This window comes from Solanum pennellii, chromosome 11, assembly GCF_001406875.1.
Source record: "Solanum pennellii chromosome 11, SPENNV200".
NCBI classification, from domain to species: domain Eukaryota; kingdom Viridiplantae; phylum Streptophyta; class Magnoliopsida; order Solanales; family Solanaceae; genus Solanum; species Solanum pennellii.
In genome coordinates, this window is record NC_028647.1 from 7,877,706 (window position 1) to 7,893,258 (window position 15,553).

The 15,553-nt window shown below is 33.6% G+C and overlaps 2 protein-coding genes across 2 annotated transcripts; both read left to right on the forward strand.

The window, feature by feature from the left end:
* The first annotated feature begins 4,692 nt into the window (after positions 1-4,692).
* LOC107003274 (transmembrane protein 50 homolog) lies at positions 4,693-13,277 on the forward strand. The gene is made up of 4 exons (XM_015201577.2): positions 4,693-4,948; positions 5,112-5,199; positions 12,303-12,455; positions 13,004-13,277. The coding sequence occupies exons 1-4, from the start codon at positions 4,816-4,818 to the stop codon at positions 13,038-13,040; spliced, it is 411 nt and encodes a 136-aa protein (XP_015057063.1). The 5' UTR covers positions 4,693-4,815; the 3' UTR covers positions 13,041-13,277.
* Positions 13,278-14,651: 1,374 nt separating this feature from the next.
* LOC107003600 (probable transcription factor At5g61620) lies at positions 14,652-15,275 on the forward strand. Its single transcript, XM_015201928.1, has one exon. It carries the CDS (start codon positions 14,652-14,654, stop codon positions 15,273-15,275), a length of 624 nt encoding a protein of 207 aa, XP_015057414.1.
* Positions 15,276-15,553: the final 278 nt, after the last annotated feature.

A 15,553-nucleotide genomic window follows, 5' to 3' on the forward strand; every position in this document is an offset into this window, starting at 1 on the left:
CGTGATGACGTCATCCGCGAGACACAGCATGATCGTCGAGTGCGATTTTTCCTCCAGAATCGCCATCTCAGGAGTAACGACGACGTTCTTATCTTTCGACAACGGCGCCCAGAAGCCTTGTTGTTTCAACAAAGCCCGCATCTTGATCTGCCATAAACTGAAACTGTTCCTCCCTGTAAATTTGTCGATTTTCACGTTCAAAGCAGACATCTCGAATTCTTCAAGAACACCGATTAACCGAGAGGCTCTGATACCAATTTGTTGTGCAGAATTCGAGATAATACGAGAAAATATGAACGCGAAAAACAAGACAACAGATTTACGTGGTTCACCAATAAATTGGCTACGTCCACGGGAAAGCGAGACCCCCGTCCTTTCTGTTGTAACGGGTCCGATTCAAGGCATTCAACACTTTGAATTTGTGAGATATTGTTGAAAAAGATAGTGAACCATCACCATTACCTGCCAATTCAATTGTGGCTCAAGTAAAAAATCATAATGAAAAAAAAATTAAAAAATTCAAAGCAATAAATAGTTTATACTTCTCAATATCAAAAGAAATTTTCACCGAAATCATGACATGTGAAACTCTAATAGAAATATGAGTTTTCTAAAAGATGAATATTTGAGCAATTAACTGTTAAAGTTAAAGCAAGTTCTGAACCGTAAAAGACAATTTGAGATTCAAAAGATGAAAGAAACAGAAAAAATTAAAGACGAGAAAATTGTACATAATAGCAAATATTTAAATCAAAATAAATTATATGAGCAAATTTTCATTTATTTGTATTTCAACAAATGTGCAACAAATGTTACACTATTTTCGCCATTTAGTTGGGGCCCACACATTAAAAAAATGAAAGACTTTCTTCTTTTTATTCTTCTCTCCCATTTTCTTTTAATTTCTCCCAAAATCTCTTCTAAATCAATTCTACTCTAATTAGTTAAGGCCCACACATTTCAAAAAAATAAAATATTTATTTCTATATAAATTTTCATATTAAAATTATGTATTAGTGGAATTATATATATAATTAAAATTTATATTGGTGAAAACTTTATATAATTTTTTTAAAAAAACTTATTTGAAAAGAGATTCCAGGAGAAAGTCAAATATATATATTTCACTTTTATAAAATCGATATATATATATATATATATATATATATAGAGAGAGAGAGAGAGAGAGAGAGAGAGAGAGAGAGAAAGAGAGAGAGAGAGAGAGATCATTTATACATATGTATACACGTATAATTGACAAACCTACTACAAAGAACATAACATATACTATTATCCAATACAAAATTTTATTTATACACACGCACGTGCGCACACTAATACAAAATTGACAAGCCAAACAGAGAACATATACATATACCGTTTACAACTATATACAAAAAATTGACAAATCGAACAGCAAACATATACATATGTTGTTTACAACTAATACAAAATTTATTTTATTTTGTTTTAAAAAATTGTATACAAATTAAAGGTTAAGAATTCGTATGCACCAGTAATTTGTAAAAATATATGTTCTTTTTTATGTTGTATAAAAAAATTTCTTATATGCCAATGATGAAGAAGACAGAGAAAGAAAGAAATTCTATTACAACATAATGTGTGCGAGTTTAACGATTTTCTTCTTTTTTTGTCAGAGCAATTATCTCATTTTTATTTATTTATCTTAAGATTCAAATCGTATACAAAAATAATTAAACAGAATAACAACTCCATAGAAAATAGAGCACAATTACACAAACTTTAGTTATAACATACAAATATGATTTTTATCTTTACTATACCTAAAATTTGCTCATTAAAGATCATGTTGGCAAACTCACATCAATACCAATAAAATTAAACTGTTTATGAAAAATTTTCCGATACTAGAATCATTGAGAAAATTCTTGTAACCTGAAAAGTTTAAGTCCAAGATTTCCTTACTTGAAGAGTCAAAAGATCCCAAAAAAAATTTAGTAAATGATTTGGTAAACATTTTGCAAGCACTTAAGCAAATAAGGACAATTGGAGATGAACTGTTGTTGCTTTTGCTGCCAAATTATCAAGTGAATCAATCCAAAAGAATAAAATATATATAAGAAAAATAATCACGCAGAGGATAATTTTTGGTTTAAAAGCACCAGATCCAAGTGTTTTAACTGTAAAAAATTTAATCACCTACAAAAGGATTTCAACTCTAAAGAGATCCAGACAAAAGTGGCACAAGAGAAACAAGAGCAAGAAACTCTTCTCTAATTAAGTGTTGGTGAAAGGTGAAAAAAAAAGAAGTTGATGAAAAAGACATCAACGAATGGAGGGAGAGTACTCCAACACACACAAAAAAAAAACACAAAAAGCAAAGGAGTTGATGGAAAGGACATTAACGAGAGTTTGAGAGAGAGTGCTCCAACACCAAAGAAAAAAGTTAAAAAGAAAAGGTGTTAGTGGGAAGGACATCAACCATGTAAGTTGGGAGAAATACTCCAACACGATCAAGAAAAAAATATCGTGAGTTGGAGAGAAATTGCTCAAACATTTGGAAGTTGAAGAGAAGGTGTCGAACACAACCATAAAAAAAAATGAGAATTGAAGAAAAGTACTCCAACAATTGAAAAATCGAATAAATGTAATCCAACAATTGAAGATTGAAGAGAAATACTCCAATACAACAACAATAACAGGAAGAAAAAGACAAAAATATACAACTTTGAATTATGGGAGAATGTTGAAAATAATAATTCAAAATTGTAGTAGGAATCCTAAATTGATTAGGATTTGTTATTTATGATATTTATTTATTTGTTTATGTTTAATTGAGATTGTTAATTAGAGTGGTTCCTAGTTCTAGTTTAATTTGTTTTTTTTTCTTTTATAAATAGGGATGTTACCCGCTATTTTTGATATACAGAAAATTATAGAATATAGAAATATACAGAATAAATGGGACTTGAAGTAAGATTCAAACACTTTTGAATTTATAAACAAAATATTTTCCTTCAGTTTATTCAGCCCTTTCATAGATTCAATTTCTTCAAGAATCGACTTCAGCTCCATCTCTTTGGTTTGTAGATCTTGTTCCATTTCCATGGCTGCTTCTCTCATGATCACTCTTTTTGAACGTACAATCAGCAAATCTAATAATCTATTTTGGGCTGATTTTTTTTGCTTCTAACTCATTTTCTCCTATAAAGTTGTTCGTTTTCTCTTTAAAAAAAAATAAAAAGTATACAAAATGTAATGTAAAATTTGTGTTTCCATGAAGCGAGAGAGAAAAATTTGATATACAAAAATAAATGTTTTAACTCGATTTAATTCTATACAAATTATTTTTATATAGATATACAAACACAATATTGATACATATACATTTTTTTTTCTATACAATATGTAATGTAAAATATTTTTTTTTCTTTATTAATTAACTTTTTCTATTGTTAGCTATATTTTACATTAATTAGTTTCTAATTAATTAGTAAAATTCTCTAACAATTATATCTTTTTCATTGCAAAATTGCAGAGAAGAAGCTTTGTACAATGGCCGCCAAGAAATTTTTTTGATATTCGAAATTGATTTGTATGGTGAAAGAATTTCTTTTGTTTCAAATTGAACCTGAAGAAGATTCCTTTAATTTCTTTCATTGATTGATCATGTAAATCGAGATTCAATTACAAATATTTTTAGATTCAGACACTTTTTTTTACTTTTTCTATGTTCTTCATGGAGGTTTCTTAAAAGATAGGAATAATACAAATATAATTTTTTCCCCTTTTCAGTCGACTGTTCATCTAGTTTTCTAAAAAGTCTCACCATAGTTCCACGACTGAGCACCACCAAACTTTAATTTTACTCTTTGATGAAATGAACAAACACAAATCAAAACCCACAAATTTTAAGTCACCGGTACTATTTTAATTTCTTGTTAAGGAGGTTTATGAGCAAAAAAAATTGGTGTTTTTGAAGTAACTTGTTACTACATTGATTTTTGTTACTGAGTCATTTAAGCTTATTTAGGTGCGAAGAAGATGAGAAGGGTGAGATATGAAGAAGAAAACATGTGGAGGATGGGGTATGAAGAAGAAGAGACGTAGGGGTGAGGTATAAGGAGAATTCTGATATTTTAAAACTTTGTTTTTTTTACTTAAATAATTATCTGACGCACATGATTTATTTTTATTTTATTTTATATTGCCACGTCTGTTTTAAAGAGTAAGAAAATTCACTACTAAATAATATAAGTGTGTAATAGATCATCATGATAGTTTAAGTGTGTAACTGACTTTTCAATACAAGTTTAAGAGGGAATCTATGCCTTTTCCCTTGTTTCATTTTTCCTTCTTGTTGACTTGTCTTATCGACACAGATAAAAGTCAATATTTGAATATAAAATTTCTTAATTTACTGCAATTAGTTAATTAAAGTGTATTTTACTTTATTAATAATAAATTATATTAATTTATATAAATATTTTGTATGAAATTTTTATTCTTATTTGAAGTCTCATAAAAAAACATTAAAATTTTCAATTAAAATGAACGAAATATTCTTAAATAGTCAAATTTTGGTCAAATTTAGGGATACTGTTTAATAAAACATAATGCAGAACTTCTATTTTTTTGAAAAGAAAATTATGCAAGAATTATTTAATCTTAAATAATTTGTCTGAAAAGTATTAAGAAAAGATATATAATTAATAATTAATACAACAACTGTAAAAGTGACATTGAAGAGCTCACGAATCTGAAGAAATCCCTCTTCTCTAAGAGAATTTCTGATCAATTTACACTTTCTCTATCAGTTTTCTTGTTAATTTAATGGATTTTTCAGAGATATGGGCTATATTTGGACCTGGGGTCGCCGGCGCTGTCTTCGGCGCCGGATGGTGGTTCTGGGTTGACGCCGTTGTTTGTAGCTCCGTCAAAATCTCTTTCCTTCATTATCTTCCAGGTACTTCTCTTTAACTTCCCTCATTTCTTGTGGGTGCGCGTAAATTATTGATTTTTATGGGTTGTTGATATAGGGTTTTACTAAGATGGTTGATTTTTGATATATGGGTTTTGAGTAAGGTTTTTGTTTTCTTCACCTTTTCTGTTATTTTGGAATATTGTAGGTATATTTGCATCTTTGGCTGCTTTGATGTTTAATTGCGTCAGAAAAGAGGATATTGATTACTCACCTTATGATGAAGGAGAGTGGAGGTATGATAATAATGTATTCTATGTGAATGAACTGGTTAGTTGTTGAGAATTGGACTTAAATTTGTTCAAAGATCGACCCCTTTTTTTCTGGGTGTTGATGTTTCATTGGCTTGGATATTGATCCTTCTAGCTTCTTGAATAGTAATTTGTATGTCTTGTTCTGATCGTTTCGCCTGAGATAGAGATTACAGAAATTAGTTTGCTATTCAGGATTAATTGTATCACTGTAGTTTAGTTACACTGTAGTGGTCTTATTGACTCAATCAAGTGCAACTTAAAGAAAAGAAGTGCTTTTATTGGTAATTTGAGTATGTTCAATGTATTACAGTTACTTCGACTACACTAGTCCTCCTCGATCTTTTGATTTGCACCTGCAATCAAGTTGAAAGGTTTAGGTGTGAGAGTGGGATGAGAAGGAAGAGAGAGAGAGAGAGAGAGAGGAGCAACAAAGGTTTCTGAAAATGTCAATTGATCAGCTCTTTTTCCTCCAAGTCTTGATCTAGTGTGCTCCTTTTTTCCTTGTAGTTGATTACAAACGGCTAGGAATAATCTCTTCCATCTATCACTTCACACACCTTTTGTTAGAGAGATCGCAAATAACCTCTTGGGTTAAAGATTGTCTAGTTGGAAAAGAAATTGAAAAAATGGTTGGTTGGTGCAATAGAAATTTGACAAGCACAACTGCGAGCAAAGGAAATCAAGGTTAATTTGAGTCTTGAAGAAAGTCTTGTAGTCGTGCTGGACTCTTACTGCTCATGCTAGACCATCGGAGGATGATGTAGATGAGCCATTAATTGAGTCCCATCTATAGTAGTTGAACTGTCGAAGAAGATCCTACTAGCTGCAGAAATATAACTTAGAGATTTCACATGATGAGTGGATCCAAAAGATACTATCCAGTAGGACAACTGAGGAAGACACTAAAATGGCAACTGCATCACAATTCACAACAGATTAAGCAGGATGTGTTCCCGGCGTTTATTCCTTCACTACTGTATATTGAAGTTGGGGAAAAATATATACTCTGCGAAGGAGTCGATTTGCGAAGGAGTCGATTGCAGAAAATACGTCAAGCTCACCGTGTTCTGATTGGTTTACCATCTTTATTTCTGTCGATAATTGTGCTAGTTAGTATCTCTTGAATTTTCACATCCTGTGTAATTTTCACAACAGGTGGATCTCCTTAAACTGTTCAACTGTTAAATCTGTGCCTGAAATTTCATAGGACGTCATAATTGGCTCATCAACACCATCTTCCAATGGTCTATCTTGAACTGTAACAGTACTGTGTTTTTCTAGCATGAGTAAGTATGCCAATATAGAATGCAGGCTATCTAAATCATTTTCATTGAAAGCCATTACTTTGTATTTTAAAGCAATGTGAAGTGATCATCATTTTATGAGTGAAGTCATGGGCTTTAAGTAATGATACACTAAGGTGATCTTAATGAGAAGAGACAGTTTTTGAATATCACCTTTGGGGAGTTGGGTTTATATAGATGTTTATTTTATACTGAATGTTGAATTAGTTACTTTATTTGCGAATTGTACATTTATGTCTCTATTTCCTGTCCCTATAAGTTGTGAAAAGAATAGATGCATTTAGAAGGTACTTCTCGTGGCAATGAGGCACTTATAAAAGGAAAATCCATCTGGTTAAATCGGAAACTATCACAGCTAGTAAGAAGAATGGGGGCTTTGAGTTTGGCGTTTTGAACTTAAGAATGCAGAATCAAAGGTTACTGAAATGAAAAGACTATGGAGATTTTCAACAGAAGGAGAAGCTATTTGGAAAGATGTAATCAAGGATAACTATGGGATGGAAGGAAGATGAATAACATATGTTGTTCAGAAGTTCTTATGGAGGTAACTATTTGAAGATTTCCTTCTGGAAAGACAAATGGATAGGCAAAGGTGCCTTGGAAGAACTCTTCCCTAGTATTCATACTTTATGCCGGCAACAAGAAGCAATAGTGGGGGAAGTATGGGCAAACAATGGCTGGAATCTCTTCTACCTTTATAAAAAAAAAATAGTGGCTGGAATCTCAGTTTCAGAAGGCAACTCAATGATTTGGAGATTGAAGGACTAAAATAATTTTAAAACACAATTGAGCAATTCAAAGGAGTAACTTTAGGTATACATGCTAAGTTCAAGCTTCATCTACTCCATGAACAAAAGGAAGTAAACAAATGATGCATGCAGCCAGAACTGTGGTGCTAGGTTATTCTTTCTCATAAAACAAGCATAAAAGCAATTCCAGGTGAATATTACTTCCTTGAAAATTTGAAATTCACATGCCCTTAATGCGGAGGAATACAATGTTATCAGTTTCAAAAAATAATAATTTGAAATTCACATATATTAGCAGGCAATGAAATTGTAATGCCCACCACCAAAAAGTCCAAATATGCAATATAGATGGATTCAACTGGAGGGCATATAACTCTCATTTTTCTCATGGGCATAATATTTGTTTGGCCCATTGCCTTCATAGTTGCAATGAATAAATAAAAATCAAGTACTGAAACCATAAAACACTAGAGCTTCAGTTATCGAAAATTTCTGGTTGAACTTTTCCTGTTTCTACATGTGTGGAGATGTCCCAACACCGAACAGAATTAAATTCAGTTCGGTCAAATTAGTTTAAGGCTCATCGTTTTCAAGTTGGACATGCAGCCAAAAAAGCGCCCAGGCCAATTCTTTTCAAGTTTTGCTTATTGTCACTCTCTCATTATATGTGCAACTGAGTCCTGCCCACTTAAGTGTAGCTTACCCAGCTTTTACGGGTATGGAGTGGTGCTTCAACTTAATCCAGTAAACTTTCAAGACCCTAACCAGTAACCAATTCATTCCCCCCAACCTGAAGCAACACGTTCAGAAAATGCTTCACAACAACAAGAGCATGAAGTTGCAGGCTGGAAGAGACAATAACTTTCATTGGGGGCCAGAGTCGCTCTGATCAACAGTGTGCTCAGCGCACTTCTTCCGAAAATATTGGACGGATTGAGACGAAACTTCTCTTAGAAAGGCAATAAACAATCTAATTCTTTCTGCCTTGTGAATGGAAAGAAGTTACTCGAGACAAAAGGAAAGGCGGTCTTGGTACTAAAACCTTAAAGAGACATAACGATAGCATGTTGATGAAATGGCATGGGAGATTCAACAAGGAGGTAGATGCACTTTGGAGGAGGGTTTTCGTGTAAAAATTACACTTGAGAGTCCCCGGACTACCAAAATCTCAACAATACCTCATGGTACTGGACTGTGGAAGCATATCCGAGGACGGGAGCTACTGGAACAAATTCAAGTCACATCTGGGCTTTATTCTCGGTAATAGGAGGAAAATTAGGTTTTGGGATCACACATGGCTGGTTACGCCCTTCTGAAAGACCAATTCATGGATATCGTCAACTTATCTTCTCATCAAAAGGGAGAAATTGAGATGTTTTGTTCAACACAAGAATGGAATCTTGTTCTAAGAAGAAATATTAATGATTGGGAGCTAGAAAGACTTTGCCAAAAGCTTCAGTTGTTAAGCAGCATAAGACTAGACCACAACAGAACAGATACTATCTGTTGAAAAAGCCATCACCTGGGACTATTTTCAGTATGAGATTATTACCACATGCTATATTCTAGCATCGATAGGGTCTTTTGTCCCTGGGATAAGATTTGCAGAAATAAAGCACCTTTGAAGGTCTTTTGTTTTTCTTGGACAGATGCTATTGAGGCTTGTCTCACACAATCGAACCTGCAAAAGTGGAAGATTATACTGTGCAGCAGATGTCCACTGTGTGAAGAGCATCGGAAGAAGTTCACTACCTCTTCCTGCGTTGTAGGATCACCATGTTTTTTGTCATTCTAGACATATGCCTAGTTCCATTATTGAGCTATCTCTAGGTTGAAACAGAGAGGGTCTTAGGAAGAAATTTCTGAAAACTTGGAACACCATACGCCAGGTCATTTGGTGGACTATCTAGCTTGAAAGAAATTATATAATCTTTGAAGGAAAAAAAAGTAACATGCACAACCTTAAACAGAGTTGTCTTTTTTTGGTAGTTTTTTGTTGCAATCTGGTTATCATATATGATGTAGATGGAATGTTAGACACAATAGAGAGATTGCACAACCTGTAATTATGCCTATTGAACTGGCTTAGTGCACAAATTTATAGAAGCATTAATTACTTATCTAAAAAAAAAACAAGAGCAAGAAGAGAAGGTTTATCAAGGATAGAACTTTAGAAGTCCTACGTCTCCGAGTTTGCTTGATATTCGAAGTTTGTCGACGAGCTTATCCGCTGCACACAATAAAATGGAATATCTTCTCAAAAGGCCAGGGATGCAAACATCATATTGATCGAAGAGTTCTATGTCAACATTTGAGGCAGGTGGACTGGAGCATGGAGGTTGATATCAATGCAAGTAAGATCGATGAGCACTTCAACTATCCAGCCCTCAACAAAGAAGACTTTGATGAATTACAAAATGAACTTGATTATGAAGTTGTTCATGCCCCGATATGCGATCTGATGCAAAAGCTTATACGACGCTAACACTTCAAGAGTAGAACATGGCACATTAGTAGGACAGTTCATGACATAGAGGAACACGAGTTAACTTTGATTGGGTATTTTCTGGACTTATGCCTTGTTTGTATGAGGCTAATGTTCCTTGAGATAAAGTCCTCCCGACTTATGCCATGGACATTCATGTGGAGAAGACCAATCAAGGAGTGAACTATCCAAGGCATAAAAAATAGCTTGTGAGTTATCTAAGGCATCAAAAAGAGCTTTACAATCTTATAAATACGGTTACTTGCACCAAAAATAGAAAAGAACCAGACAATTCATCTTCAACTTTTGTATGGAGCTACGTTTTTCCTTTTTTCTTGAACTTTTAACATAAGAATTTGTATTAGAGCCAGTAGTTAGATAGTACTGAAAAAACCATACTAACAAAAGAAGAAAGAAGCACCAAATACAAATTTGAGATGTTATCCTAAACACACTCAAACATCTAGCATTGTTTCAGTGTCTTCTGAATTAGCCTTTGTACACCAAAAGCAGAATAACAACATTCAGTTAAGCTTGATCTTCTGCACATTGCTGCTCCTATCTTTAAAACATCTGACATTTATCTCTTTTCCAGATGGTCCACCAAATATATGCTGGGATAATTCTTCATCTTTCTCTGTTTCTTGCACCAATTCCAGCTTCCTCCTAGCTAAAAAGAGTGTCAACAATCTATCTAGGGATTGTCCATGAGATGCTTTTGAGATTGATAAAAATCTTCCACGGCTGGTCAATGACTATGTAGTACAGGAAAAGATGACTAATTGTCTCAGCCTCTATCACACTAATAGCATCTTGAGTATAGTGATATTCCCATCTTTGATAGAGATTTCCATGCTAACCAGCCTCATTAGCTAAAGGCCAAGTGAAACAGGTCACTTTTAAATGCACTTTAACTTTTCAAATGTGCTTCCATGGTCATGTGATGATCCATGGCTAAGCTTAATTTGGACTCTTGTACCCCTCCCTCACCTTGTAAATACCTTTGCTATGTCCATTCCACCCTAAGCAGTCAACTCCACTTTGTGGCCCTTGAAAAGTTCCCAAAAACTTCTAAAAATTAGATAACCTTGGGATTTCCCAATCATTCAAATCTCTTTCGAGGATCAAATTCCATCCTTGATGGGTCCATGCCTCAACTACTGTCTTGTGTTGATGTTGGGCCACAGGAAACAATGCAAAAAATAACTTATGTAGTAAGCCCTTGTCTGTCCAAAAAAGAGTCTTGTTGCTGTTGTGAACCTTGACTTGACTTTTAAGAAAAGGCCAGTATGACCTAATAGATCCCCATAGGGTTACACCATAATGTGTAGTAACTTTTTTAGAAACCCAATTATCCAGCTCCCCATACTTGGTCTAGATAACACTACTCCAAAAGGCATGGGGCTCGTAAGAGTATCTCCATAACTATTTCGCCTTAATAGCTTTGCTCTGGTTCTTACGGTTCTTGACGCCATCCTACCTTGACTTCTACTTCTGATAAGATATTTCCATTTTAACTAAATGAAAACCTCTTCTCTTCTTTCTCCTTATTACCTAGCCCAAGAAAAAGATCTCTTGATTTTTACATCCTGTGCACAATAGCCTGGGGATATGAAAAAGGAACATTTATTTTGATAGAGCATCTAAGAAAGAAGTTGTTAGGGTCAGTCTACTTCCCAATGAAAAATATGTTGACCTCATCCAGAGAGCTACATTTGTCCACCAAATACAAGCTGGGACAATCCGCCATCTCTCTTTCTTATAGGATAATATATCCTCATTGTTCCAACTAGCCCAGACTTCAACTATTCTTCTTGGCATGGCCCACCTAATTATCCTCTAGTTTATAAAAAAATTTCCATAGCTGACCAGCCATTGTCTTTACCCTACTCCCCACTAGGTAACATCTTGGGCGCATATGATAGCCTCTCTTGCTGAGGTTATTGTGTGTTAAATACAGCCTTTTTTGTAACAATCATGTGAAGCATGCATCTTTATATTGGATTTTGACTGTCCATATCATCTTCCATGGCTGGCACCCAATCTGGTAATTTGAGGTGTTAAATTCACCATTAGCTGACTTCATAGGAAGTGGGCCCTGCTTATTTCCTGTCCACTTCATATAATCTTCATTTGTACATGAGCATGAGTCATGATTTTGGGTATAAACGCTTTTCGTTAGGTTTTGTTGCTTCTTTTGAGCAATTATATTATGGTTGCCTGGTCTTATCATCTTAATGGTTTGTTGTCAAGCTCTAATTAGTTATTCGTCCTCTTGTAATGAACAGAACGATGCTTGATCACCATAATCTGCATTTCTTATCACTTGTCAAAAAGCTACGAAATTCTTTCATGTTTTTTCTTCCCCGTCTGAGGCATAACGATAGTTATAACTGGTCACATATTGTTGTTATCCGTCCTTGCACATGTTATATCTTTTAATAGATGGATGCTTCAAGGTTATCAAAAAATTACAGATTTCTGATTCTATTTGCTTTTTTCCTTGTCATGTTGAATTGCTCAACTGTTTTAATGTTGACAATGCAGGTTGAAGCTGTGGCTATTTATTGCATATGTTGTATCGTTTGTGTCTTTGGCTGCATCAGTTGGTCTATTGATACAAGATGCGCTGGAAAAATCTGGTCCTTCAGCTTGGACAGGAGTTGCAGGTGTTCTGCAATGTGTGTGTGTCTTAATCAGGTAATTTGCTTAATATTTATTAGGTTTTTCTGCCTTATAGATCATGCGGGTAAGGGTGATTGTTTTTTTACTTCCTCAAAGGTAATTTTTATGCACTATTTTCTGGTTGAGCTTTGTTGTTCATCTACCTGTCCTCTCTGCCTTCTCCTTTCTTCCCCCCTGGCTGTTAACATTTATTTTCGGCCATATTGGTGCTGGAATAGAAAGCAATGGTTTTGAACCTATCTTACCAAGAATATCAGAGTCAAGTAGGTTTACTACGTGCTCTCAGTGTAGTGAACCTCTCTTTTCCAGTGTTGCTAGCGAAGTGGGATGTTCAAATTAAAATTCTAAGTAGCTCTCTACTTTTCTTGTCCCATTTAAGAATAAAAAACAATACATCACACATCCTCCGCTTTGTACATGAAAAAGAATACATCACATCTATGTTGTTCAGTTGTGTCCTGTAGCTCTGCTGGTAAGCCTGCATCATACATTATGAGAAAAAAGAGATCATGCTTCTGTTCCTTGTAAGCTAACTGTGGGGTTTACTTTTTGACATATTTCAGCGGGCTGGTCTATTGGACATCACACTCAGAATCTTGAGAGGACACTGGATGCCGTCTTACTCGATCCATTCTGTCAAGAAAGAGTTACAGTTACTTGTAAAAATGTGTGTTGGTTGTGCAGTGAGGCTAAGCACCAAATATAAAAACGCTCATCGCTTCTTCCTTATGATAATTATTTAACTTGAAATTTCATTGGAAAGATCAAGGAAATATGTCTTGAAGTGGTTTGTTTCAAAAGACTTCGATTAGTATATCTTTTACTTAAAGCATGTCATGCATTGTTTCATCCCCTACACCTCAGGGGCGGTAACGAAAGGGCAGTTTCGTAATGTTTTATGACTTGAGACGTATCTTCCATTCACGTTCAAACGTCTTTCAAGATATCCAAATGGTTTTTTCGTCCTCTCCAGAAGTAAAAGATTTAGCTTCAATGGGATTTCAATATTCAGTTGAAAGTATTATTAATGAAGAAAAAGGTGTACAAAATATGATATAAATAGTGCAGTATTCTTCATTATCCCATTACTAAACTTGATGAATCATTCTTTTTAGTTATTATTGTTGATTTTCTTGTCAAAACAATTTTTTAACTTCTACATTTAATTAAAACATTTGTAATTACCAAACAAGCATTAAGTAATTAGCCTGGGAGCTAGACTAAAATGCAAGTTATTTTATCATATATACATTGTTTCGATAACAATTTCCAGTGTCAGTCTAGAGACCCAACATAGCAAAAAGTAGTTGAGTCGTTCAGCATTTGAAGTTTATGAGTTTTTATAATAATTTATAGTTAATACATAAAAATAATAACTAGATTTACAATGAATATTAGTAGTTGTTAAAAATATTGAGTTTAATGAATTCAAAATCAAGTGCTTTATGGACGAAGTGTACCAAAAATGCTCAATTGAATTTGATGGTGTAATAGGGATGACATCAAGAATACTTTTATGACATCTTTACATGTTAAAACATATATGACTACATTATTAAGATTTAATTCACTTTGAACGTTTCAAAAGCAAAACAATTTGAATATTTGCAATGAAATAACAAGATATATTGATATTTACGCAAAAAAAAAAAAAAAAAACTACTTCGAAATCAAATCTTAGAGAAATCTTTTTACTTCCACTATGTTTTTTATTTATTACATATTGCGTTACCTCCTTCCCATAAATACTATTAGCAATATTTTCCCAAGTCCAAAAACACATTCTCCCTTGTTTTTACTAAATTATAATAAATTTTAAGTATCTTTTTCACTCATAAAAAAAGTAAAACTTTTAATATCGGATAATGCAAAACATTAATGGTAAAACAGTAGTAAATTTATTAATTAATTAGTTACCAAAAATAAACATTAAGTAATCTGAATAAATAAAATAAGAACTATTAGTTACCATAAAATAAACATCAAGTAATCTGAATAAATAAAATAAGAACTTTTAGTTACCAAAAATAAACATCAAGTAATCTGAATAAATAAAATAAGAGCTATTAGTTACCATAAAAAGTGAAAAAACACGGTTTCCCCAAATATTTCTTACATTGAATTAAAAAAGGAAACTTTTCTCCTTATATATACACTTGTAATACTACTATTCTTCTTCATTTATCAAATTAACACACACTTTTTTTAGCAATGGCAAGAAATTGCAGTGAAGATGAAAAAATCATCAAATTGTTTGGTTTTGATATCACTACTGCAACAACAACAACAACGACGACAACTAGTTCTGCTGCTACAGTAATATCTGAAAAAGATTTCTTGGGAAGGAAAATGATCAAGAAAGGAAATCGATGGACAGAGGACGAACAGAGAGCATTCTTGAAAGGATTGGATTTTCACGGAAAAGGAAATTGGACGAACATTGCTAAGGATTTCGTGCCTAGTAGAACGCCAACACAGGTTGCTAGTCATGCTCAGAAGTACTTTGTGAGATTATTGGATGCTAATTCCATTTCGAATGAGAGAAAAAAAAAGCGCAAGAAATCAAGTGTTTTTGATGTTCGTATTGAAAAAACAGAGGATACAGATCAAGCTATGGTTCCATTGGGAAATAATCAAGAAACTCATAATGTGCCAAATTACATGATGAAAAGTGTTCCAACAGTAATGCCTCTTACTTGGGTTTACATATATCCGTATAGTGATCATTATGCCTCTACGTCAATCAGTACTACCACATTCGACAAGCCAATTTCTGGGATTTCTTCGTCTTCTTCTTCTTCTTCTGAGGATGATAATTTGGAGTTGAAGTTGTAGTCAAGAAAATATACAACACAAGAGTACTTATCCTTTGATGTTTTGTCTTTTTGATTTTTATGGATATATGAAATGAAACCATACTTAGTTCTTGATTTTTTCAACGTCTTGTTGTATTTCACACCGATATTAAGTGACTATAAATCCATTATAGGAGTGATGACAACTTATCGACTTTTTTTACTTCTATGTTTGGGACTTAAACGTGAGCCTTGACATCAGTGACGAGTCTTTTGCTAGAACAAAATAAACAGAAAGCAACCCGGAGTATTGAAAAA